The sequence below is a fragment of the Pipistrellus kuhlii genome, unplaced genomic scaffold (assembly GCF_014108245.1).
Source record: "Pipistrellus kuhlii isolate mPipKuh1 unplaced genomic scaffold, mPipKuh1.p scaffold_m20_p_1, whole genome shotgun sequence".
NCBI classification, from domain to species: Eukaryota; Metazoa; Chordata; class Mammalia; order Chiroptera; family Vespertilionidae; genus Pipistrellus; species Pipistrellus kuhlii.
In genome coordinates this window covers 19,844,760-19,869,528 of record NW_023425404.1, presented here as the reverse complement: position 1 = coordinate 19,869,528, position 24,769 = coordinate 19,844,760, and the positions used below count along the sequence as shown (strand labels likewise).

Below are 24,769 nucleotides of genomic sequence, written 5' to 3'. Positions count from 1 at the left end.
GAATTTCAAAATTGTTTTTATTTGTGTGTGTATATAAAAAGGTCCTTACAAAGTATACTTTCTGAGTTTTGGCTTGCTTGCTTATTTATTCATTTAGGTGTTTAAACTTATTCATATCCTACATTATTCACAAAAGATTTAATATGACCACAACAAATATGTATAAGGCCAGATATTATATGTCACCTAGTAGCCCTGCGCACCAATCTGCGCCAGTAGCTCTCTGCGGGGCCTGGCTGCCCCTGCCTGCTGCCCAGAGGCTCTCCGCGGCCCAGAGGCCCATTGTGGATGCCAGGCTGCTCACGCTTCCCACTCCCAGCGACCGCCCCCCAGGGACTGGGGGTTTTGGTGGGGCAGGAGGACTGGCACCACCATCTTGTGGCTGTAAGCGCCGCCATCTTTGTGACGGAGTGATGGTTAATTTGCAAATCATCCTTTTATTAGATAGTATAAGAAGTAAAAAAAAAAAAAAAAAGACAAAAGCCAGGAAAAACAAACCTAACGAGGACCTAAATAACTGCTACAATTTGACCTCAAAGTTAGCTCTGTATTTCTACACAGGCAGAGCGAAAGATGAAAATTAATTATGTGGCTCTTACTTACAGAAAGAAAACAACAACAAAAACCCGTTCCGTTTTTCCAAGGAAATGAACTATTTCCTAGCACTAAATTCTAAAAAAATAAAATAACAAAATAACCAGGGAGCTACCCTCAAGAGGGGAGCTGAGAGTTGTAGAATGTGTCCTCAACAACATTGCTTGTTTTTTCATTTATTTATTCACTCTTTTCACCTTTCCTCAAGCATTTAGTATGTACTAACCATGTGCCATACACTCTGCTGATGATAAGGATACAACAGCGAACAAGACAGTCAGTTTGCTATCTGGAATCTGAAGATCCAGAGCCAAGGGGTCCGCTCCAAAGGGGCAGGTGGGCTTTGTGGGGAATGGAGGGGGGTTCTAAAGGATGGCTTTCTCCATATTTGCTGGCATTTCAAGTTGGCATTCAGGACCTACAGCCTCTAAATGGATTCCAGGATGTATTCCGTGTATTCCAGTGTGAACTTTCAGGAAGGAGCTGACAGGATCCTGGGGGAGGGGAGTCAGGGCCCCTCGTCACCTTGGCTGGGGCACGGGGCTCAGGTTATTCCTGGAGTGGGGGCCAGAGGTAAGGGATTGGTTAGTCACATGGCTGCTTCTTTGGGGAAGAAGGCCAATTCCCCTAAAGCCAATTTGCTGAATGGCAAGCTGACTTAGTTATTTCTATTTATTTCTGGGAAAGTTTAGCACTTTGTCTAAGATACAAGGATTATAACAGCTGTTGGAAGATGTGTGTGATTTTAGGGTGGCTTCTTTTCGCTCTAGTGTGCTGGCATTTTATGGACTATTCAATTTGTAGTTGCCTTGCTGTAATGGGAGGGAGGCTGGGCAGAGAGAGAGAAAAACACCCGCAGAGCCTGGACTGTGAATCTACAAGAGAGGAGTTTGAGGGGCGAGGGGTAGGGACACAGGAAGAGGCAGAGGCAGAATATATCCATGAGTTGAGTAATCATTAAAATGTATAATCTTCTTAATTTTTCATTCTTAAATCTTTATTTTTGAAAGTATTCCAGATAGCCTCCTATCTCCCATTGACTCCTTCTAGCCCCTGCCCCTCCCCCTCCAAATTAATATTCTTGAGTGCGAAGAGTCCTTAGGAATGTATTTTCTTTTTTAAAATCCTAACTCAAGGATATTTTCTCATTGGTTTTACAGAGAGTGGAAGTGAGAGGGAAATATCAATGCGATAGAAACACATCGATTGGTTGCCTCCTGCACAAGCCCTGACCAGGGCCTGGGCTGGGGAGGAGCCTGCAACCGAGGTACATGCCCTTGACCAGAATTGAACCTGGGACCCTTTGGTCCATAGGCCGATGCTTTCTCTACTGAGCCAAACTGGCGAGGGCAAATATATGTATATTTTTATTGATTTCAGAGAAGAAGGGAGAGGGAGAGAGAAACATCAGTGATGAGAGAGAATCATTGATTGATTGTCTCCTGCACATCCCACACTGTGGATCCAGCCTGCAGCCTGGGCATGTGCCCTGACGGGGAATCTAACCACAACCTCCTGGTTCATAGGCCCATGCTCAATCACTGAGCCATGCTGGCCGGGCAGGAATCTGTTTTTCTTATGAATAATAATTAGGAAATTTATTATGCTTGTCGGTACCTCCTCACTCTCTCTCTCACTGTTCCACACTCCACTAGAAGCATTGCTAATCCACTGCTTCATGGCAAGACTCCACGGATGCAAGGTCCCCCTGGGAATTAGGCTGCAGGTGACATGCACTTAGTATCAGAAGATGGGACAAGGGCAAACAGAAGCTGGCAGAAGTGATAGAGTTGGTTGTAAAGTTACGCTTTTTTAAAAATAACTTTTTAAAAAATACCTATTTTTATTGATTTCAGAAAGGAAGGGAGAGGGTGAGATAGAAACATCAATGATGAGAGAATCATTGACCTGCTGTCTCCTGCACGCCCCCTACTGGGAATGGAACCCACAATCTGGGCATGTGCCCTTGGCTGGAATCGAACCAGGAACCCTTCAGTCTGCAGGCCGACGCTCTATCCATTGATCCAAACCAGCTAGTACTAAACTTATTCTTCATGTTTTAGGGGAGCCTCCTCTTGCCGTGTACAAATTACGTCTCTTCCTGGAGCTTAGAACTGGAATCTAGATGTCTTCAGGTGACGTGGCATTGAGAACTATTTTTAAAAATCTCATTTACTGAAAGTACATCAACTTTCATTTTCCAATAGTAAGTTTTTCTTTCTCACCAATGAGCAATTTTCATTTGCATCTTATTTTGCAATTTTCAACATGTTACAATGTTATCTCATCTTGTTCATTCAGAAAGTCCGAGTTAATTTAAGTCACTTATTTGCACTTTTTTCATATTCCAGAGAAAGTTTGAAGTAGTTTACAGAGAAACATAAAATTTAATGAAATAAAAAAATAGATGAGGCCCAGCCAGTGTTGCTCAGTAGTTGAGTGTTGACCCACGAACCAAGAAATCCTGGTTCAATTCCCAGTCAGGGCACATGCCCTGGTTGTTGGCTTGGTCCCTAGCAAGGGGCTTGCAGGATGCATCCAATCCATGATATTCCTCTCTCATAGAAGTTTCTGTCTCTCTACCCCCCTCCCTTCCTCTCTCTCTAAAAATCAATAAAAACATAAAACAAAACAAAACAAAAAAACCAGACAAGGACATTGCAGTGAAGGAAAAATAAGGCTCGATGAATACACCCACTAGGAAAGCAACTTGTTTCCCATAAAGTCATATGTAGTTGCTAGAGCAGGTCTAAAGCCAAAAAAAGGAGAGGGAAAGTTGGTTTATAAAAGTAACGCGGTCATTAGATGAAAAGGAGAAAGCTCAGGTCACAGTGTTTCTTGGTCATGAGACAGAATTGTCCACAGTGTGTGCTCTTCAGAGGAGCACTGTGGCTTGTGCTCTGTGCTCCCGAGCTCCCTGGAAGAAGTACCTGGGAGACCGCTTCCTAGAATAACCTGCTCGGTGAGGCCCACGGGATTATACCAGGATGCATTTGAATAAGAGCCATTGCTGAGGGCATAACGCAGTGCAGTGCAGGGTTACAGCTCCCCGACGGCTGGACAGGTCCCAAAGACAACATCCAGGAACCGGTGGACTCAGTCTCTCAGGTGTTTCTCTGTGAATATCATTCCTTGTGATCCAGTGTCTCTAAGTGTGTAGAAGAGGTAGATGCTTTGCCAGGAACCTGAACGGCTATTAGTTGGCTGAGAGGAAATCATTATCCCCGTTTCATAGATGAAGAAATAAGACCTTGGCCAAGCTGATGATTATCCAAGGCCGGAGGTGGGGGTGGGGGGTTGGGGGTCAGTCAGCGGTGGAGCTGGGACCAAAGCCAGTTCTTCTGACTGAGCCATTTCATCTCTTTTCCTCTAATTGAAGTAGAATTCTGTTGCAGTTTTAAAGTGTGAAAAACGAATATTTTAAACATCCATAATGTACTTCCTACTTAGATGTTAAATTCTTAGAAGAAAGAAAACATTCATTACTGAGCTGAAGTCTCATTCCCTCTGGACTTGGTGGGTTCCATTCCTGAGTGCATTTCTGGTGTGTGTGTGTGTATGTGTGTGTATGTCTGTTTACAACATAGGCATGTTTGAGTTTAAAATTATCATAAAGCACATACATAATGTCGTAGTATAGCAGTACTTTTGCACTACCTCTCACCCCCACCTTATAGTTCTGATATATAACCTTGCTGGTACTAGTTATTCATTCATTTTAGCAATGGAATAGGCTTTCCTTGTTTGCATCAACCACCCACAGTTTATCCTTTCTTCTGCCAAAGGGATTAGAATATTTCCACTTCTTTTTTTCTGTTATAAACAGTACTGGTGTGAACATTCTTAAACATGTCGCCTTGTGTTCATGTGCAATTTTAGGGCATTTTTTTTTTAATTGGCAGAATTTTATCAACTCACCAACAGTTGCTGATCCTCTCTGAGTATCCTTCAGATGCCGAGGCCTCCTGGGAGAACTCTGCACCCAGAATGCTGACTGGGCCCCTTTGTAGCTAGTTCTGCAGGGCCTCGGTATGCCTTTACTGGCCCCCCTCCCCCATGCCTATGTCTTTCTAGTTAGTTGGTTCAGGTTCTTACCGTTCAAAGTACTGTTAATTTCTTCAGGGTCCTATCATATCCTGGCTCCCCCTGCTCCCAAGAGATGACCTCACCTTTTATTTTCCTGAGAAAAATGAGATTATCTAATGAGACCTCCCTAAATTCTCTCTCCCAAACTCCTCAGCATTTCCCACTCAGAAGAACTGTGTTTTGCAGACCACAGATTCTCTATGGAATGAATGGAGGTATACATTTTTCAAGTTTTTCAGGCCCCATGTGGAACTGCGTTATCGGGCGCTGCAGCATCTTCAAAATCACTGATGGAAAAACCCTTCTTCTAGCTTAATTCCTATTCTCGTTGTCCTGCTGTGTGTTTTTTTTAAGTATTTTTATTGACTTCAGAGAGGAAGGGAAACATCAGTGATGAGAGAGAATCACGGATAGGCTGCCTCCTGCATGCCCCACCCTGGGGATTGGGCCTGCAACCCAGGCATGTGCCCTGACTGGGAATTGAACCGTGACCTCCTGGGTTCATAGGTCGATGCTCAGCCACTGAGCCGTGCCAGCTGGGCGTTGTAACGGCTCACCGAGACGTCAGTCTGTGTGTGCCCTTCTTCTGTGTCTTCACCCCTTCCTGTCTTCACAGCCTCTCTTCCCTCTTCATCCCGTCTCCAGCTCCCACTCCAGACGTCTCTCCCACAGCCCAGTTTTTCCCTGCTCTGATCTGCTGCATGGCGGCCAACCCGGGAATTTTTAAACACTTTCTCCTGGGTTCAATATCCAGTCTCTGGTTTGTTTGTTTTTTTCATATTTAATTTAGCTTCCTATTTTTTTTCTTTAAAAAAAATATATTTATTGATTTCAGAGAGGAAGGAGGAAGGAGAGAGAGATACAAACATCAGTGAGGAGAGGGAATCATTAATCGACTGCCTCCTGCATGCGCCACACCTGGGGTTGAGCCCGCAACTCAGGCGTGTGCCCTGATTAGGAATTGAACTGTGACCTCCTGGTTCATAGGTCAGCACTCAACCACCGAGCCACAATGGCTGGGCTAGTTTTCTGTTTTCTTCCCTCTTCCTCATTTTACTTCCTTATTTTATTGGGGTAACTCTTCCAGTAGCTTCCTGAGAGCGAGTGCATGGGACATAACTCTTTTGAAGCCTTGTATGTCAGGAAATGACTTTTATTCTACCCTAACACTTGGTTATTTACTTTAGCTAATAGGTATAGATGACAGGTTGAAAATAATTTTATATCTAATTAAAAAAAAACAGTAAAATATACATACCAAAATTTACCAATTTAACCATTTTTAAAGGTACAGCTTGCTGTATCAAATCAGTCAGGAAACCTGTTGGCACCATCTTTAGAATATTTTCAGAATCTGACCAGTGTTCACTACTTCTGCTTATACAGCCCTAGTCCCTGTCATCATCATCTGGATTTCTGTAAGAACTTCTTCCTCCCAGCGTTTTACTATGAAAATTCTCAATTATCCAACAGAGTTGAAATAACGTTACACAAGTACTCATATTCTTTTATTTTTTAAATATATTTTATTTATTTTTTTATAGGGAGGAAGGGAGAAGGAGAGAGAGTTAGAAATATCGATGAGAGAGAAACATCAATCAGCTGCCTTCTGCATACTCCCTACTGGGTATGTGCTCACAACCAAGGTACATGCCCTTGATCGGTATGGACCCTGGGACCCTTCAGTCCACAGGTCGACGCTCTATCCACTGAGCCAAACTGGTTACTCATATTCTTAACACCTAGATTCCAGCTTTAATATTTTACCGTACTTGCTTTCTCATTTATTGATTATCCAGCCCCATGTCCATTATTCTGTAATTACCTCCTAACTAGTCTCCTTGCTTCAGTCCTTGTCCCATCCATTCTTTGTTCTCAACACCTATTTTGAGGGTGATCATTTTTGAAACATAAGTCAAATTATATCTCCCTTCCCTGAAAACTCGGATAGGTCTACTTGTTTCACTTCTACTAAGTCTGTAGTCTTTATGACCCTAAAAGGGAAAATTGCCTTGGTAATGTTCGGATTCCTGTGGAATTGTGAATTCACACCGAGTTTCCGTGTAGTGATATGTTGTTTGCATCAATGGGGATGAATCTGACTTGTCTTTTGGAGGAAATAAACTGTACTGCTTGCTTAGGAGGTCTGTGGCTAAAATCTTGAAGCATTTGTTCCTGCTGAGGTAGTTCCTTGCATTTTGCTCTCCATTTGAGCTTGTGTATGACCATGGGTATTTATAAATGACACTAAGTCTGATTTCATGATGGCTTTCTAAAATTAATTCTGTCCACTAGAATATGAGTTTTTGCTTTGATATTATTAAAAATCAAATGAGTAAAGGAAAAGCTAGTGAAGTATGTTAGTAGCATGCAGAACAAAAACTTTAAAATATCTATATATATAAAAGTCTAAGTGACTGTTACGACCGAGCGAAATGACCAGTCGACCAGTTGCTATGATGCACACTGACCACCAGGCAGCAGACGCTCAACACAGGAGCTGCCCTCTGGTGGTCATTGCACTCCCACAGGGGGAGTGCTGCTCAGCCACAAGCTGGGCTCATGGCTGGTGAGTGGGAGCCTCTCCCGACTCCATAGCAGTGTTACTGAGAGGTGGTGGCATGCACAGCTGGCCAGGATGCGTGTGAGTGGTGCTGGCTCGGGCTCCTCTCTGGTCGTCTGCTGCTTTGTGCGCTGCTATTATACATACCTCGGGGGATGTTCAACTGCTGGTTTAGGCCCAATCCTTGGGGTCCTGAGGCGTTCTGAATTGTGAGAGTACGTAGGCCAGGCTGAGGGATTCCCCCCCACCCCCTCCCTGTGCACGAATCTATGCACTGGGCTTCTAATATCTCTATAAAACTACTCTCATTATACATTGTCATTGAAGGTATAAGCAGAAGAACTGTTGATTCTGTATGTAACTGATACTGTGAAACACTTTATGGGTTTAAAATCAAGGTCATTTTATGGTGTCACTTCTAAAAAAATCAGTTGTTATTAATTTTTCTTTTGCTTCCTACATTTGACAGTTTGTCAAGGTTTCTCTTTTGTGTTTGTTTTGAGTTCTTTCTTTCATCTTTGGAGGCTCTCCATAATGTCTAACAATCTTTGGCTGTCCACTCATATTTAAGAGTGAGGAATGGAAAAGCCTTAGTGGAATTTCACAGTAGGTTAGTATAATAGGGAACTAGCCTTGCTATTGAGGAACCTAGATATCAGTATTTGGAGGTCTTTTCTGGGATGTCGTCTGCTTCCCCCCCCCCCCCCCCCCCCAAGGAAAAAACAACTGATCCTTTGAAATCTGGCCTGTGGGCGGAGCTGGGGTAGGAGAGTAGGTCTGGTTGCCAGGCTCTTGGAGTAGGTGGAGTAGGTGAGGGCTGGGGTCCTACTATTGTTCCTGCGGAGACTTGTCTAAAATCTTGCTCTCAGCGCTTATCTTCAGCACACTCTGTTCCATTTGTTTTTGAACCCATGTCTCATCCTCTGCTTCTGCAGTATCTCCTGCTTTCATGTCCCAAGTATCTCAGGGTTTCTTCAAAGGAAGGAGTGGGGAAGCTGTAGTTAATTGAAATCTTTGGTAGCAATTTAGGAACAAAGTAATGGAGTCAGGGGGAGAGGTGATAACAAAAGAAATAAAGAGCTATATATGGGGGGAAATCCCCAAACCATTGTTCATAAACTTATAACGTAAAGGTGTCGTTAAGCTTTTTAGGAGACTGGTGACATGGTGGTATCAAGGGCAGGGGACTTTTGCTGGGAGAATTGTGAACTGTAGAATATTTGAGTGCGGAGCAAAGGCAGAATTTCTAGGTTAAAATGTGCTGATGTAAATTAAAAAATATAAGCTTTATAGACCTACACGGATTTAACACCCAATTTTGTAGCATTGGAAATGTTCATCTTTAAGTTTTTTTACTCTTCATTTTAGAATTTTGGTGAGCTTTCAGTTTTACTGCTGATGAAGAAATAGAATAAATAATCCTGACAAGTTATTTCCTAGATGATAATAAATGCTATTTATGTACTGTAACACATCTCTCCAAGAAAGTACTCAGCACATGTTAGTTGTTACCACAGTGTTTTAGTTTCATGTGCTTTAAAAAAATATATATATTTGTTGTTGAAAATATTAAAGATGACCCCCTTTTGTCTCCATTGATCACTTCCTTGCCTGTCTTCCCCCACCCTAGGCCTTTCCATACAATTGTCTGTGTCCATGGGTTATGCATATTTGCATATAAAATCTTTGGTTAATCTCTCTCCACTCACCCACCTCCCGCTTCATGCGCTTTTTTGTTGAATTCCAACCATCACCCTGTAAGTATTATCATTCCCATTCTACTGCAGTGGACACTGCAGCTCAGAACGTTTGGGACTTGGTCAAGGCCAACAGAAGGCTCTTTTAGGGAAGTGGCTACATTCACTCAGAAAGCCTTTATCAAGGTCGGAGTGGGCGGCTTAGCTTAGCGGCACTGTTGGCATTGGCTGGTGAGTGACACTGCTTCGTTGTGAGGGAGCAAGCACAGCGCGTCTGTATTCAGAGAATTGCTACATGTTTGTTTTCCAAAGTGCAGGGAGTAGATAGGATTGATGGTTCTGGCATTTGGTGGTGGTGGTCCTTAGAGAAATAAAACGCCTGAAAGGAGACAATGGAGTAGACTTTAAAAGCCACCGGGTCTGGGAATTTGTACCAATTGCTTCTGGTTAAATGATGATGAAAAAGGAGTAGTAACGGAGTTAGGAAAAGTTAATGGGAAAAAGATAAAGAAACTTACTGTGAACGTGGCACCGACTTGCTTCTGTGAGCTTGTGAGCAGATCAGTGTTAATAATCGTCCATTGCTTGGAATAGCTCTATAACTCAACTGGCAGAAGGGGGGTCCTTCAGATTTCCTGGGAGGATCATAAATAACACGGTGCAGCAGAACTGTAGGGGGGAAAAAGAATGAGGGAGGCCCCCAGAGGAAAAGCTACCATTGAAATTACTCTGTTCAAGAATAACCTGCCTGTACTCACTGTATCCCGCTGTGCTACACCTTCTGACCAGCCTTTGAAGATAGGACAGGTGGCCCTTTCTCTCTGTTGATTTTTTTCTGTGTTATTGGACTGGTAGGGCTCACTAGTAAACTGTTCAATAATGAGAAAAAATAAGAGACTTGATGTGCTACCAATGACTTCTAGGAGTCTTTACCAGAAATTTTTGACAACTTCGGAATTTTTCTAATATTTTATTTGGTCAAGAGAGAATTTTTCTTCTGATGAAGATACAGATAGAATGGGTTCCATAACATATTGGTTAGAGAACTGACCTTGAACCCAAATAATACCTTAGTCCCCATTTTGTTGTCACTATATTAGATAAAGGCAAAAACATTTTTCTTATTACAGCAGAAATATGCATCCATCTGAAAAAATTTTAAATGTAGATAAGCAAAATCATGAAAATGAAAACGACCCATAATTCCATTCTCTAGAGGTAATCTCATTTTGAGTTAAAAAATTCTAATAATAATAATTCAAAGTAAATGGCAAGATTTCTCTAAAAAAGGGGAAATTCTGTAATGTTTTGAAGTTTTAGAGATACCAGAGGCATATTAAGATGTATTGCATAAGCAAACCACTGTTCTTTCAAAATAGCTTATGCCATTTGTAAATATGTGTATGTTAGTTCCCAGGGATTTGGAAAAATGTAATTCCCCAGATTTCACTTGATCTTAGAATCTTTTTTTTTTTTTTTTATAATATATTTTATTGACTTTTTACTGAGAGGAAGGGAGAGGGATAGAGAGTTAGAAACATCGATGAGAGAGAAACATCAACCAGCTACCTCTGGCACACCCCCTATTGGGGATGTGCCCACAACCAAGGTACATGCCCTTGACCAGAATCGAACCTGGGATCCTTCAGTCCACAGGCCGACGCTTTAGCCACTGAGCCAAACCGGTTTTGTCAGGTCTTAGAATCTTTAATGCTGCTTCATTCACTCTTTACCCAGTCTTTGGTTATATGCCTGAAGATGGTCTTTTATTCAACTTTAAGCATAGTCTCACTTATTTCCGTTCTAAAAATAAATATCTTTTGTTACATAATTGTGTGTACCTTTCATTTGAAAAGGAAGAATAAAGCTGGATGTAGGGCTCTTCTGTGCTGTGATTCCACCCGAGAAAGCAGCTTTTGTGCTCGGGATACCAATGGTAGGATGACCTCAGAGATTTTGGTTGATAAACCTTTTGGTTTTGACCACACCCTCTTTCTGCCTTCTGTTTTCATACTCTTTCTAGCTTCTCAATTCAGATCCTGGGCAAATCTCTCAAACCTTTTTCTTCTCTACTCTGTTTTAATTTTTCATGGGCCCTACTTGGTAAGTAAATTCCTCTCTAGAGATTACTCCCCCAAAACAGTTGTGTTGGAAGTGTCGCCATAAGTTGCCTTCTGTAGTGTGTTTTGATAAATAATTGTACCAAGAAAGTATTTGGGTCAGTAATCTAACACTTCCAATTGTTCATTCAGTCTTCAAAGTTCGATTTGAAGGACATTTGGTGGATATTTTTTTAGAATCCCTAGGATATTCATATATATATTATATACATATATACATATATACATATATGTATGTATATATATGTATATATATGTGTATATATATATATATATTTTTTTAAATTGATTTTCCACGGAGAGAAAGGGAGAGGGATAGAGAGCTAGAAATGTCAATGAGAGAGAAACATTGATCAGCTGCCTCCTGCACACCCCCCCACTGGAGATGTGCCCGCAACCAATGTACATGCCCTTGACCGGAATCAAACCTGGGACCCTTCAGTCCGCAGACTGACGCTCTATCCACTGAGCCAAACCAGTTTCGGCTAGGATATTCTTTAGTAAATAAAAAGTTATTGTATTTGTTGACTTGTTTGCTAATAAATTTTCATTGTTAAAGACAGAAAACTCTCAAATAGTTTTAAAGTCTAAACTTTTTTCCCCTGCTTTAATATATAATACTAGAGGCCCGTTGCATAAAGAGATTCATGCAATAGGCCTCCCTTCCCTTGGTTTTCCGCACTGGTTTTCCTCCAGCACCTGGGACCCAGGCCTTCCCTCTGGCCAGAGTCTGCCTTCTTCATCTTTGCTGCAGACTCCAGCTGGAGCCTGCCATCTTTGTCTTCATTGCAAACTCTGGAATCTGCAGTCTTATCTTTGCTGCAGCACCTCTGCACCTCTGCTCCAGTAGATCCCTTTCTCCCCCTTCCCTCCCTCTCATAGTAGGTGCCCTATTCAGCCTGGCCACACAGCCTGGAGCAGCTGGGTGGCCAGCATCTTTGGCCTAATTTGCCTACTCACTCTGATTGGCTGTGGACATAGCGGAGGTGTGGTCAATTTACATGTTTGTCTATTATTAGGTAAGATAGTGAATCTCACATACCATTCTTGCACAGGAATATATCTTGATTTTCTGGTTATCAATTTATTGTTTATTGTTCTGTTTTTAATAGAAATACATTTGTTGCCTTGTCTTTGATGAATACCGAATGGCAGTGAGTGGCTTTTAGGGATATGCTTATTAGATTAAAGATATCTGAATAATGCTAATGGGACTCTTTGGGGTGAAATGCTGATTTATAATAAATGCACTCCTGACAGTCACATCTATTTCCAGCATCAAGTGATGGGTACTCCTCCTTTGCTTCTATAGTAACTTCTATGCACATTTCTGAGATGATTTCACTCTTCATTCATTTGTCATTCGCAGACGATTGAATTCCTTGAAAGCAGTGTCTAGCACATGTAAAATGCTTGTTGAGTAAGTGAAGAACAAATGAGTAAATGAAATCTGACAGAGTTGTAGCTGGCTTTAGGAGGTACCAAACTATATTGGTCAAGAGCATGAAGTCTTGAACCAAAACCGCCTGGGTTCCAATATTTAGCTCATCACTGATTAGCTCTGTGTCCTCAGACAACTGAGTGTGACATTTGTGCCTCTCCTTTTTGTGTTTTCTTTTTTTTTTTTTTTTTTTTTTTTTTTTTTTTTAAATATATATATATTTTATTGATTTTGTACAGAGAGGAAGGGAGAGAGATAGAGAGTTAGAAACACCGATGAGAGAGAGTCATCGATCAGCTGCCTCTTGCACACCCCCCACCGGGGATATGCCCGCAACCAAGGTACATGCCCTTGACCGGAATCGAACCCGGGCCCTTCAGTCCCCAAGCCGACGCTCTATCCATTGAGCCAAACCGGTCTCGGCTCCTTTTTGTGTTTTCATTAAGGTGACCAGACGTCCCGCTTTTGGCGGGACAGTCCTGATTTTTAAAATCTGGACTTTTTAAAAACGCCACGGGACAAATTGTTGAAAATCGGGACTGTCCCGCCAAAAGCGGGACATCTGGCCACCTTAGTTTTCATACATGGGAATAATTACAGTCCTTAACTCGTAGAGTTATTATAAAGATTACATGAGATTCTGTTTGCAAAGTACTTAGAACAGTGACTGTACACAGTAAGTGCTATGAAAGTTTGCTGCTGTTTTGTTCTTGGTGATTATCATCCTTTTCTGTTCATTGGTGACTATCATCCTTTTTTGTTCATTGGTGATTAGCGCCGGTGTGGAGTAGGGGGTGCCCACAGGAAGTTCACGCTGGAATTCAGTTTTTCTGCCGGCCTGATGAAGACATGCTTTGTCTCACTTTGTGTTCGGAAGCCCGTGGTGTGGGAAGGGGGAGCGGAGGGCCTCGGTACATCAGCAGTTAAGGACATTTGTGCCTTTATCAGTCTTCAGGCGGCACACAGGCTCACTGGAACGAACAAGCAGCTTTTATTTTGGATAGAATCTTATCAACGCAGCATCGTAACGCTGTTACCTCAGGCGGGCCCTGACTCCTTTTAATCCAGGGGCTAAAACAATTAATTATTAATTAAAAAACAGTTCGTTTGGTAGGTAAAAATCTTTAACAAGAGTGATCTGTGAGAGAGATAATAAAAAGGTTTGGAATGATAATAAACAGTAGGAAAGACAGAATTGAAAAGATTTTTCAGGTCAGGGTACCATTAACTAACTGTTAAATGATTTTTATTCTTTGCATTTTTAAAAAGTGGCCTATTGGATATTTAACATGATTGTATCTAGCTGTTGGCCTCAGCTTAAAATATTTCTAGTCTCCCCCCATCTCAACATTTTATTATGAAGAATTTCCAATATATAACAAAGTAAAAAAAATTTACAATGAGCACCTATATACTCAACATGTGGATTCTACCATTAATGTTTTGCTCTATTTGCTTGACCACATATCTGTACATTTATCCATCCCTTCATTCTCTAACACATTTTATGCTTTTATATGTTTGGTTAGCTTTGTTTTGGTAGGAAAGTCTGGATGGGAGAAGTCAACATTTTATTCCTAGACCCCAGGACACTCGTAGTGGCAAAAAGATATATGAAGCAATACTATTAAAGGGTCCCAGAGTAAGAATCACTCTTACTGGAAGGATTCTTTAAGAGTCAAAGTGGGGATAAAGAAAGAAGACATGTGTAGGTGGGAAAATAATTCAATCTAATAGGTAACCTAACCAAAACATTCTTTTTGATACAGCCTTTTTTTTTAGTTTCACTTTGTAAGCTATGCAGGGTCAGCTCTCACTGTTTCCAGTAAATGGCAACATTTATGGAGAAGAGAAGAAATTAAAGTTTTCACGAACATTCTTGCAGGGCGAAGGCTGACAATAAAGTACAACAAAAACTCCCCAGACACCAGCGTGTGTCCAGCTTGGCCTCCTCTAGACCAGATATGGGGTTGAGCTGCATGGCTTTTCTTTCCACCACGAGTTCTGAATCCACAATGCTGGCTTGGCTCTCCTGGAGTTCTGCCAGCAGCTCCAGAAAAGCATGAATAGGTCACAGGGCAAAATCTTGATTATGATTCAGAAAAGAAGGCGTCTCCGCTGTGCCCCGCGTGAGCTGAGGAAACGGTTGCCAGAAGGCGGCCTCTTTGGGAGGCAGTTTTTGGTTTCTGTTGTTCTCTGGTGGTGTGTGTTTATGGGAAATGCGGAGCTGCAGCTGCTAATGAGCACGCACCCCTTGTACTTTTAGTTCTCGTCTTTCCCTGAGATGGACATGGTCTAATCTCCGCCGGGTCGAAGGATGGCATCCGGTCCTGTGCCTCCCGCCGAGGATGAGCAGGTTTCCTGGGGCATCGATGATCTCCACATCTCACTGCAAGGTAATTAAGATTGTGTGTGTGTGTGTGTGTGTGTGTGTGTCCCGCCAGCTGTGGAAACCATGCCCTCACCATCTCTCCACAGATCACATCGCTTTCTGCCTCTCTTACACACTTTTCCCATTGTAGGACCTTTCCGTAGGCTGCCTAAATGGTTTACTGCTCGCTCAGCTCACTAGGAAGTAAGGAATACTCGGAAGGAATTTGGTATCTTAGTTCTTCACTCTGGGTGTATGAATATTCTTTCTTTCCGTTTTTCTGTTGTCTTTGCAGTAAAATTAAATGGTTGCCACAGTTTGCTTGGCGTTGTTTACACTTGTTTTTGCATCTTTGCACACAGCCTCTGTTGTTTATTTGTCTATTTATTCACTCATTATTTAAAACATTTTTTTTCAATTATAGTTTACATTTGCTGTTATTATATTAGTTTCAGGTGTACAGCATAGCAGTTAGACAACCATATACTTTGCAAAGTGTTCCCCCACTATTTTCAGTACCCACCTGACACCACACATAATTATTACAATATTATTGACCATCTTCCCTATGCTGTACTTTATATCCCCTATCTGTAGCTCTCAGTCCCTTCACCGTTTTCACCCAGTCCCCCCAACCCCTCTGTGCATAGCCTCTTTTAAATGTACATCCTATTTTGCACCAACAGAAAGGAATAGTGGTAATATAAATGAATGATGATGTTTTAATCAGGTGAACCTTATACGTAAGTGCTTCTCCTGGAGTTCGGCAATATTTGTTTTGTATTTTGAAAATTCATTAGCCGCTAGACTTTCCACCTTAGATGATAAAGCAAATCTTGGAGCTGAGTAGTTAGCTAGTGTAGAAGAAATAAGGCTTCGGCAAGTTTTTGCAAATATTTATGTAGCAATATCTTTTAACACAAATTTTAGGTTATGGCTAGTGTTATGCAGCACTCTTGGCATGTTATTTAGAAGCCATTCTGATTTATTTCTTACTGGTATTTATTTATTAATTTTTAATTGAGGCATAATTGACATACAATGTTGTATTAGTTTCAGGTGTATAATATAGTGATTTGATATTTGAATATATTATGAAATGATCACTAGAGTAAGTCTAGTTAATATACACTGCCACACATAGTTGCAGAATTTTTTTTTATGTGATGAGAACTTTTAAGATCTATTCTTTTATAGCAACTTTCAAATATGCAATATAGTATTGTTAACTACAGTTCCCATGCTGTACATTACATTTATTTGAGACATTTATGATAAGATCCCAAAATGACTTTCTGATATTTTATTTTTAATTACAGGTGTTTGAATGATTATATTCTTGACTTTGGGGTCAATAGCTATTACAATAGACTATATTTGTATCAGACTTTAAAAAATAATTATGTCATTTGTATAGACTAAGAAAAGTATTTGTGAAAGGTAAGAATTTTAAAAATTCTAAGTAAGTCCATTTATTATAGTGTCATAATATTTATAAGCAGCTGTAATCAAATTTTCATTTAACGAGAAAAAAAATCAATGTTCTTGTTTTTCTCTGAAGTTTTAAGTAGCATGCAAGTAGTAAGTCATGAACCTAAACTGTACCAGAAAGGCAATGCAACAGTAAATAGGTACATCTAATTTCTAATGCTGGCTCTGCCACTTTCTAGTTCTGTGAACTTGCATAAGCGATTTTATCTGTCTTGACTCAGTTTCCTCATTCTTGAAATGTGGGTGATAACGGCTATAGGGCAGCTGTGTTTTGAAGATGAACAGTAATGCATGCGAAGGGCCTGAGCAGTGCCTGGCACAGAGTAGGAGCTCAATACACCGCTGAGATTTTCACTGCCTCCTCTGCTCTCCCATAGCCCCTATTTTAGGACTTCCTGTGTTATAATTATTTAAATATATATTTACAGTCAAAATCTTTGCCTCTAAGGATTTCTTATCCAGGAGCACATAACCTAGAGTAGAAATGCTTGGTTGAGAGGAAAAAGTTATAAAAGAGAAATCTGTTTTTTAAAAAAATATATATTTTTATTGATTTCAGAGAGGAGGGGAGAGTGAGATAGAGATGGAAACATCAATTGAGAATCGTCGATTGGCTACCTCGCGCACACCCCCCATTAGGGATCGAGCCCACACCAGGGCATGTGCCCTTGACCGGAATCAAACCCGGGACTCTTCAGTCCACAGGCAGAAGCTCTGTCCTCTGAGCCAAACCCGCCAGGGCAGATACATCTGTTATTTACTGTTTTGTTTTGTTTCGATATTTCTATTCAGTGGCTTCCCATCACATGGGGGGTAAAGTCTAGACTTCCTGGTGTGGCTCCCAGACTCTCTGGTGGGGAAGGTGCTTGCCTTTCTCTCTGCCCTCATCTCCTCCTCACCCCTCATCACTGCTCCAGCCCTGCAGCTCCCTAAGGGGCCAGACTCCCCCTGCCCGTGTGCTTGGTTCAGGTTGTCCCCCTGCAGCTCCTCTGCCTCCGCTTCCCACTGGACAAAGTGCAGCTCTTCTGTTCCTCCTCTGCCCCTTACCAATCCCACAGTCAGCCAGACTCAGCTCCTCCTGGGCCTTAGGCTCCCTTCTGCTGAGCTCTGCGCCGCCTCCTCTCTTCTCCCATAGCACGTACAGTGTTGTTATATTTAGTGTTTCTTCTTAGACTGCTGTATACACACTCCAGCACCCTTACATACAGTATCTCATTTCATCCTCACAGTCACATTATGAGGTGGGTATTTTAAAAAAAACTAGAGGCCTGGTGCCCTCTTGCAATCTGGGACCCCTCGAGGGATGTTCGACTGCCAGTTTAGGCCCAATCCCTGCAGGCCAGGCAGAGGGACCCCACCCGTGTGCACTGGGCCTCTAGTATGCATGTAAGATCTTTGGTTAATCTCTTCCCGCCCTTCCCCTCTCCTCCCTCCCCCTTCCCTCTGAGATTCACCAGTCTGTTCCATGTTTCCATGCCTGTGCATTGAGCGTCTGCCCCCTGGTGGTCATAGCTACTGGTTGAATGGTTGAATGGTCAGACAGTTACTTAGGTTTTTATATATATAGCTTATAAATTGATGTTTAAAGAGGGAAGAAGGCAGAGGGGGAAAGAGAAAGAGAAACCTCAATGAGAACACAACATCTATCGACTGCTTCCTGCACACTTCCCACTGGGGATTGAGCCTGCATGGGTGCTTGACTGGGAATTGAACTGGCGTTCTTTTGATACACTGGACAGTGCACAACCAACTTAACCACACTGGCCAGAGCAGAAGATGGATTTTTTTTAATCTTTAAGGCACAGTGAAAGAAGCCGTCACTCAGGAAGATTGGAATTACTTTCCCAGAGTCACAGTTAGAGAGAAACAGAGCTGGGTTTTCTTTCCACTGCACCACACCCCCTCTGACACATTTCAAAGAACAATTTGAAAGAGGGATTTTCCCTAACAACTTTCTCTGGAAAATTCACTCCAATAGCCTTACTCCAGTTAATTCATAGCAAATTTTCATAGTCAAAGTATAGATGGTCATTTTCAAGAAATATTAATGATCTCAGGTTCAAGTAGTTCAAAATAATTAGCAAACTGCTAAGGAATGAGGAGTTTCTCATACTGTGTTTTGAATTACACAAAGTTATACAGTCTGCTTTGCAAGAGGAGATGAGTTTGGGATGTTTGCAATGGAAAGGTGATGTACATTCACTGCCAATGGGAAGGGTTTTCCTTCATGTTGTATTTATTTCAAGGACCGTGGTGCTGGGTGCATTGCTCTGTGAGGAGAGGTGGAGAGCTAATGCTATGACGTGGTGAAGTTGACACTGGCAGGTACCCTTTGGGATATCAATCAAGAAGTTCTCATGACTATACAATGAAAGCTTAACTGAGAGACAAATAGATTTCCTTAAGTTCTATATTATTATCAGCAGATTTATAATGATTCTTTTCAACCCCCCAAAAAGAAGGAAATCTTTTTGACAGCATGGATGGACTTGGGGAGTATAATGCTAAGTGAAATAAGACAGAGAAAGATAGATCCTGTAAGGCTGTATGATTTCACTCATATGTGAAATCTAATAATGAACAAAAATAACAAACAAGCTGAAACCGGTTTGGCTCAGTGGATAGAGCGTCGGTCTGCGTACTGAAGGGTCCCAGGTTCGATTCCGGTCAAGGGCATGTGCCTTGGTTGCGGGCACATCCCCAGTGGGGGGGGGTGCAGGAAGCAGCTGATCGATGATTCTCTCTCATCGATGTTTCTGACTCTCTATCCTTCTCTCTTCTTCTCTGTAAAAAAATCAATAAAATATATAAAAAAATAACAAACAAATAAAATAGGAACACACTGATAAATACAGAGGACAGACAGCTGTTAAAAGAGAGGGGGGTTGGGGTTGTAGGTGAAAAAGGTGAAGGGATTAAGCAAAAAAAGAAAACCACATCTTCTACTCATAGACTCAGACAATAGCATGGTGATTACCAGAGAGGAGAGGTGAGGGGGAGCCAGAAGAGGGTAAAGGGGAGATAAATAATGATGGAAGTAGACTTGGCTTGGGGTGGTGAACATATGATATAATATACAAATGGTAGGGTCTAGTAATAATTAATGTAGTTTTAAAACATTCGTTTAAAATCTTGCTTGGCGTTGACTTGTATTGACATAACCTTCAAACACGTGGTATCTACAGAACGTGTGAAGTGCAATTAACAAGTTTTGCTTGAAAAAGTTTGTGTTTGGTTTGGTTTTTGTTGCAAAACTAGGGCTAAGAAGATGGCGGATGAAGAACATATTCGGCACTGCATGCTTTACGAGTTCCAGTTAGGAAGAAAAGCAAGTGAGGCTGCAAAAAACATCTGTAGTGCTCTTGGTCAAGATGCAGTTAGCGCCAGAAAATGCCAGCGTTGGTTTGAGAAATTTCGCGAGGGAAATTTTTCGTTAGATGACAAGAGTGGTCTAGGCCGTGTGTCCAATTTTGATCAAGAAGCTCTTCAAGCTCTTTTGGTGCAAAATCCTCAAATTACCCAACAAGACCTTGCGACAACTTTAAATTGTTCACAAAAAACAATTTCCAATCAATTGCGTGCACTTGGCAAAGTCCAAAAGTTTGGAAAATGGGTTCCTCATGAGTTGACCGACAACAACCGTAATCAAAGAGTCACAATTTGCAGTTCGCTCCTCTCTCGTCAAAACCGTTTGCCATTTTTAGAGCAAATTGTTACCGGAGATGAAGAATGGGTGCTGTATGTTAATTTGAAAAGGCGGCCTCAATGGTTGGACAAAAATGAGGCTCCGCAGCCCACGCCAAAACCTGACTTGCATGCGAAAAAAGTGATGTGTGTGTTTGGTGGAATTTTAAAGGAATTCTTCATTATGAACTTTTACCATCTAACCAAACCATTACAAGTGCAGTGTATAGTGCCCAATTGGAAAGGTTAGCCCAAGCTTTAAGAGAAAAAGAACCCGCGCTGATTAATCGGAAGGGCGTAATTCTTCACCACGACAACGCATGACCGCATACTGCAAGAATCACTGCTGAAAAACTGCACCAGTTGGAATGGGAAGTTCTCCCTCATATTCTCCTGATATTGCCCCTTCCGATTACCATTTGTTTCGTTCTTTGCAAAACTTTCTTCTTGGAAAAAAATTTAATAATGAAGAATGCCTAAAAAATGCATTGACCGAATTTTTTGCATCAAATCACAAGAATTTTACAACAGAGGGATTAAAATGCTTCCTGAGCGTTGGGCACAAGTAGTAGAAAATAACGGCAACTATATTGTTGATTACATTTTGTTGTATTGTTTAAATAAATTGGATTTAAAAGTATTAGAAAACGACATTAATTATTACTAGACCTAATATATCATAGAATTGTGCACCTGAAACTTATATAATCTTATTAACCAATGTCACCCCAATAAATTCGATTTTAAAGGAGAAATAAAAAGCATTTGGCTTTGTTTACTGTGTAATCAGAGTTGCATTCAACAAAACTCGCCTATGCTTAATGATCCTTGGAGTAATATGAGAATAGAGATTTTAGGTAATATGAGAGGCCAAGGATCATTGCTCATAAGAAAGGTTTGCTTTCCCCCTCATTTTAGAATATATTTTTAGAGGCAAATACAGGCCTATTTAATTTATAATGCCTACTTTATTTTAGCCAAAACTTATCCAAGGTGAGATAATTATGGCCATACCCTGACTCGGAATAACATGCTCAAGAAAAGATTAACATGATTGCATTGAAATGTGGTGATTCATTGCTGATATGCTGTGAAAACACATCCCACAGTGCTGGGCCTACGCAGAATCAGGCCTAAGGAATCAGGAAGTGCTTTGCTGAAATTCATAGAGCGAGACAATAAACAAGTGACTTCACCTTTCTTTTTGCTCATCTTTTGTGTGATCTTGGGAGAATGTCTTCGTGAAGGGACTTATGAGGGCCCATTTTGTAGGAAGATATTTGTGTTCTCTCAGTTTTGTGAGAACAGCCTTGAAATGGTTAGGTTGTTGAGAAAAGAAAGAAATGGCATTTGTGAATTTGAGTAGATAATGAAAAATAGAATTTAGTATATTTTGTACTACTGTGGATGGTCCATCTTTTATTTTTCTAAAATATATGGTGTGTTTTTTTTAATTGACTTTAGAGAGAGGGAGGGAGAGAAAGAGAGGGATAGACACATCAATGATGCCAGAGAATCATTGATTAGCGGCCTCCTGCAAACCCCCTCCTGGGGATTGAGCCCACCACCTGGGCATGTGCACTGACCAGGAATTGAACTGTGACCTTCTGGTTCATGGGTGGATGCTTAACCACTGAGCTACACCAGCTGGGCTGGATGGTCCATATTTTCAATAAATTTGATATATGAAAGTTCAAGCTATTAAAATGATTGGCTATCTTTAAAAGTTATTTGCTTTACCAAGATATCTATTATAGAATTAAAAAAAAATCTTTCCATTGAATTTCTTACCTGGCATAATAATAGGTGCTTCCTTCTCCTTTATCCTAAGAAAAATAGTAAATGCATATTTTATCTGAAATAACATTTCTCTTAAGGTCTTCAGGTGGGGAAGGTATGTTCAGGGAACAGTCCTTTGAAATACTGGGTTGATATGATTATGAAAATAGTAAGGGGACAAGATGGATAAGTATCACAGAATTTTCAATTTGAAAGGGACTTTCTTTGTCACCAGTTTAATGGGAGACCAGTATAGGAATCCTTCAGAACTATTTTTCAGATTAAAATCCTTAAGGGAATTGAAATCAAACCCATAAAGTTAGGGGATTTTGCTTTTAGGTAGTAGGTAGCTATTGGGTCTTGAAGATGAGAGTATAATGCATGGTTAGAGGTCGGGGTTGTGCGTTAAGGAGATTAATCCAGTTTTAAGGTAAGATTTACCTTAAAGGAAGACTTGAAAAGGCTAAGATAACGGATTTGGAGAAACTAGTATGAAAGCTTTGCAGATATCTGTATGTGGGACCATATTATTCTGGATTAGAGTTAGAGCAATGAGAATGAAAAGTATGGGACAGATAAGAAAACCTTAAGATGTAAGACTCAATAGGACTTTGCAACTACTGAATATGGTAATAGGATAGAGCCGTGGTCGACAAACTGCGGCTTGCGAGCCGCATTCAGCTCTTTGGCCCCTTGAGTGTGGCTCTTCCACAAAACACCACGGCCTGGGTGAGTCTATTTTGAAAAAAGTGGTGTTAGAAGAAGTTGAAGTTTAAAAATTTGGCTCTCAAAAGAAATTTCAATCATTGTACTGTTGATATTTGGCTCTGTTGACTAATGAGTTTGCCAACCACTGGGGTAGAGCAGCTCTAAGGTTTAGTAGTCAAAGTGCTTAGGATACTAGTGGTAGCATATATAATGTCCAAATTATTAGCTGTTTTTTTTAAAATATATTTTATTGATTTTGTACAGAGAGGAAGGGAGAGAGATAGAGAGTTAGAAACATCGATGAGAGAGAGTCATCGATCAGCTGCCTTTTGCACACCCCCCACTGGGGACATGCCCTTGACCGGAATCGAACCCAGGACCCTTCAGTCCCCAAGCTGACGCTCTATCCATTGAGCCAAACCGGTCTCGGCATTAGCTTCCTTTTTATTAAGTGTGTTTTCACTTAGCTTTTTACTAGCATCAAAGAATAATGCCAATTAAACTTGGCCAACAATCCAGACGGAACACCCACAGCTCTCAGTGCAATGCATAGGGCCACAGCTGCCTTTGTAGACCAGCCCTTAAACATCTCTCAGGAGTGACAAAGAGCCAGGCCCTCTCTCACACGGATGTTTCTCTCTCTCTTTCTCTCCCTTCCTCTTTCTCTGAAATCAATAAAAGAATGTCCTTGGATGAGGATTTAAAAAAAAAAAGAAGAGCCAGGCCCTATTCTTGCTCATTGACCTTTACTGATATGTCTTGGAAGTGGAATAGTTTGCTCCACTCTGATCTTAGGCTTGTTGCTGAAGGCTCCTAGTTCCCTTGTTATAGCTGGTGACCTTCCAAAAAGGAGTGCACTCTCCTTGGCCTAGCCCAGTGGTCGACAAACCGCAGCTCGCGAGCCACATGCACCTTGCTAGCCGAGCCGCAGGTTGCTGCTCTGTTGACTAAAGAGTTAGCCAACTACTGCCCTGGCCTGTTTGACTCAGTGGATGGAGCGTCAGCCTGCAGACCCAAGGGTTTGATTCTGGTCAATGGCACATGCCTGGGTTGCGGGCTCGATTTCAGTGTGGAGCATGTAGAAGGCAGCCAACTAATGATTCTCTCTCATCATTGATGTTTCTCTCTCTCTCCTCCCTTCCTCTCTGAAATCGATAAAAATATTTTTTTTTTAAAAAGGACTGCATTCTCCTTGAATAGTTTACCAGACTTAGACTCAACAGTTTTTTTAGACTCAAAGTTACAGATGAATATACAAGTATAGTTCCAGCTTTCTTTGTCAGTAGGTCTTACTTTGTTCTAATGGTTTAAGCCCACATCCTATTTGTTATAATGGCTTGCCATAGGAATAGGATTTTATTTAACAAAAATGCATTCAACGCTTTCTATGAATCAGATACAATTACTGGTGCCATGAATACCAAGATGTAATGTGATTTTTACTGAGTGCCTACTAATTGCTAGGAAATGGGTATGCGTCAGTGCATAAGCAGACAGAGACTCCTTCAGAAGCTTCCTGGGAGATGAGTAAGCAAGCAAATAAATAAAATAATTACTAACTGTGATAAAAAGGAAATAAATCAATTGTTGAGTTAAGAGAATGACATAATGTTTTAGGCAAGGTAGACTGGAAGACCTCTGATGGTATCATCTTTTTAATTTTTTTTAAATATATTTTATTGATTTTTTACAGAGAGGTAAGGAGAGGGAGAGAGAGTTAGAAACGTTGATGAGAGAGAAACATCAACCAGCTGCCTCTTGCACACCCTCTACTGGGGATGTGCCCGCAACCAATGTACATGCCCTTGACCTGAATCGAACCTGGACCTTTCAGTCCGCAGACCGACGCTCTACCACTGAGCCAAACCAGTTTCGGCGGTATCCTCATCTTCTCTCACCTTGATAACTACAATTACTAAAACAGCCTTTGACTAAAGCTTGCTGCTTGCTTGTGCCACAGTCATTGGCACTTGCTTTGAGAGTGTTCTTGCCTCAGCTAATCATATGATTAGCTCCCTCTTCTCCTTCATGTCGGTACTTAAATGTCACCCTCTCATAAAGGCCTCCAATAGCTATCCTAATTAAAACATCCTTGTTTTAAAAAATATATTTTTATTGATTTTTTACAGAGAGGAAGGGAGAGAGATAGAGAGCTAGAAACGTTGATGAGAGAGAAACACCGACCAGCTGCCTCCTACCGAAGATGTGCCCGCAACCAACGTACATGCCCCTGAC

General features: G+C 41.2%; 1 protein-coding gene across 1 annotated transcript in view; it reads left to right on the top strand.

The window, feature by feature from the left end:
• SYNE2 (spectrin repeat containing nuclear envelope protein 2) overlaps positions 1 to 24,769 on the top strand; it is a 304,600-nt gene that overhangs the window by 33,017 nt on the left and 246,814 nt on the right. Inside the window, exon 2 of the mRNA XM_045579886.1 lies at positions 14,768 to 14,897. Within this exon, the coding sequence (XP_045435842.1) occupies positions 14,819 to 14,897 (79 nt within the window). The 5' untranslated portion in view covers positions 14,768 to 14,818. The remainder of the gene's footprint in view (positions 1 to 14,767; positions 14,898 to 24,769) is intronic.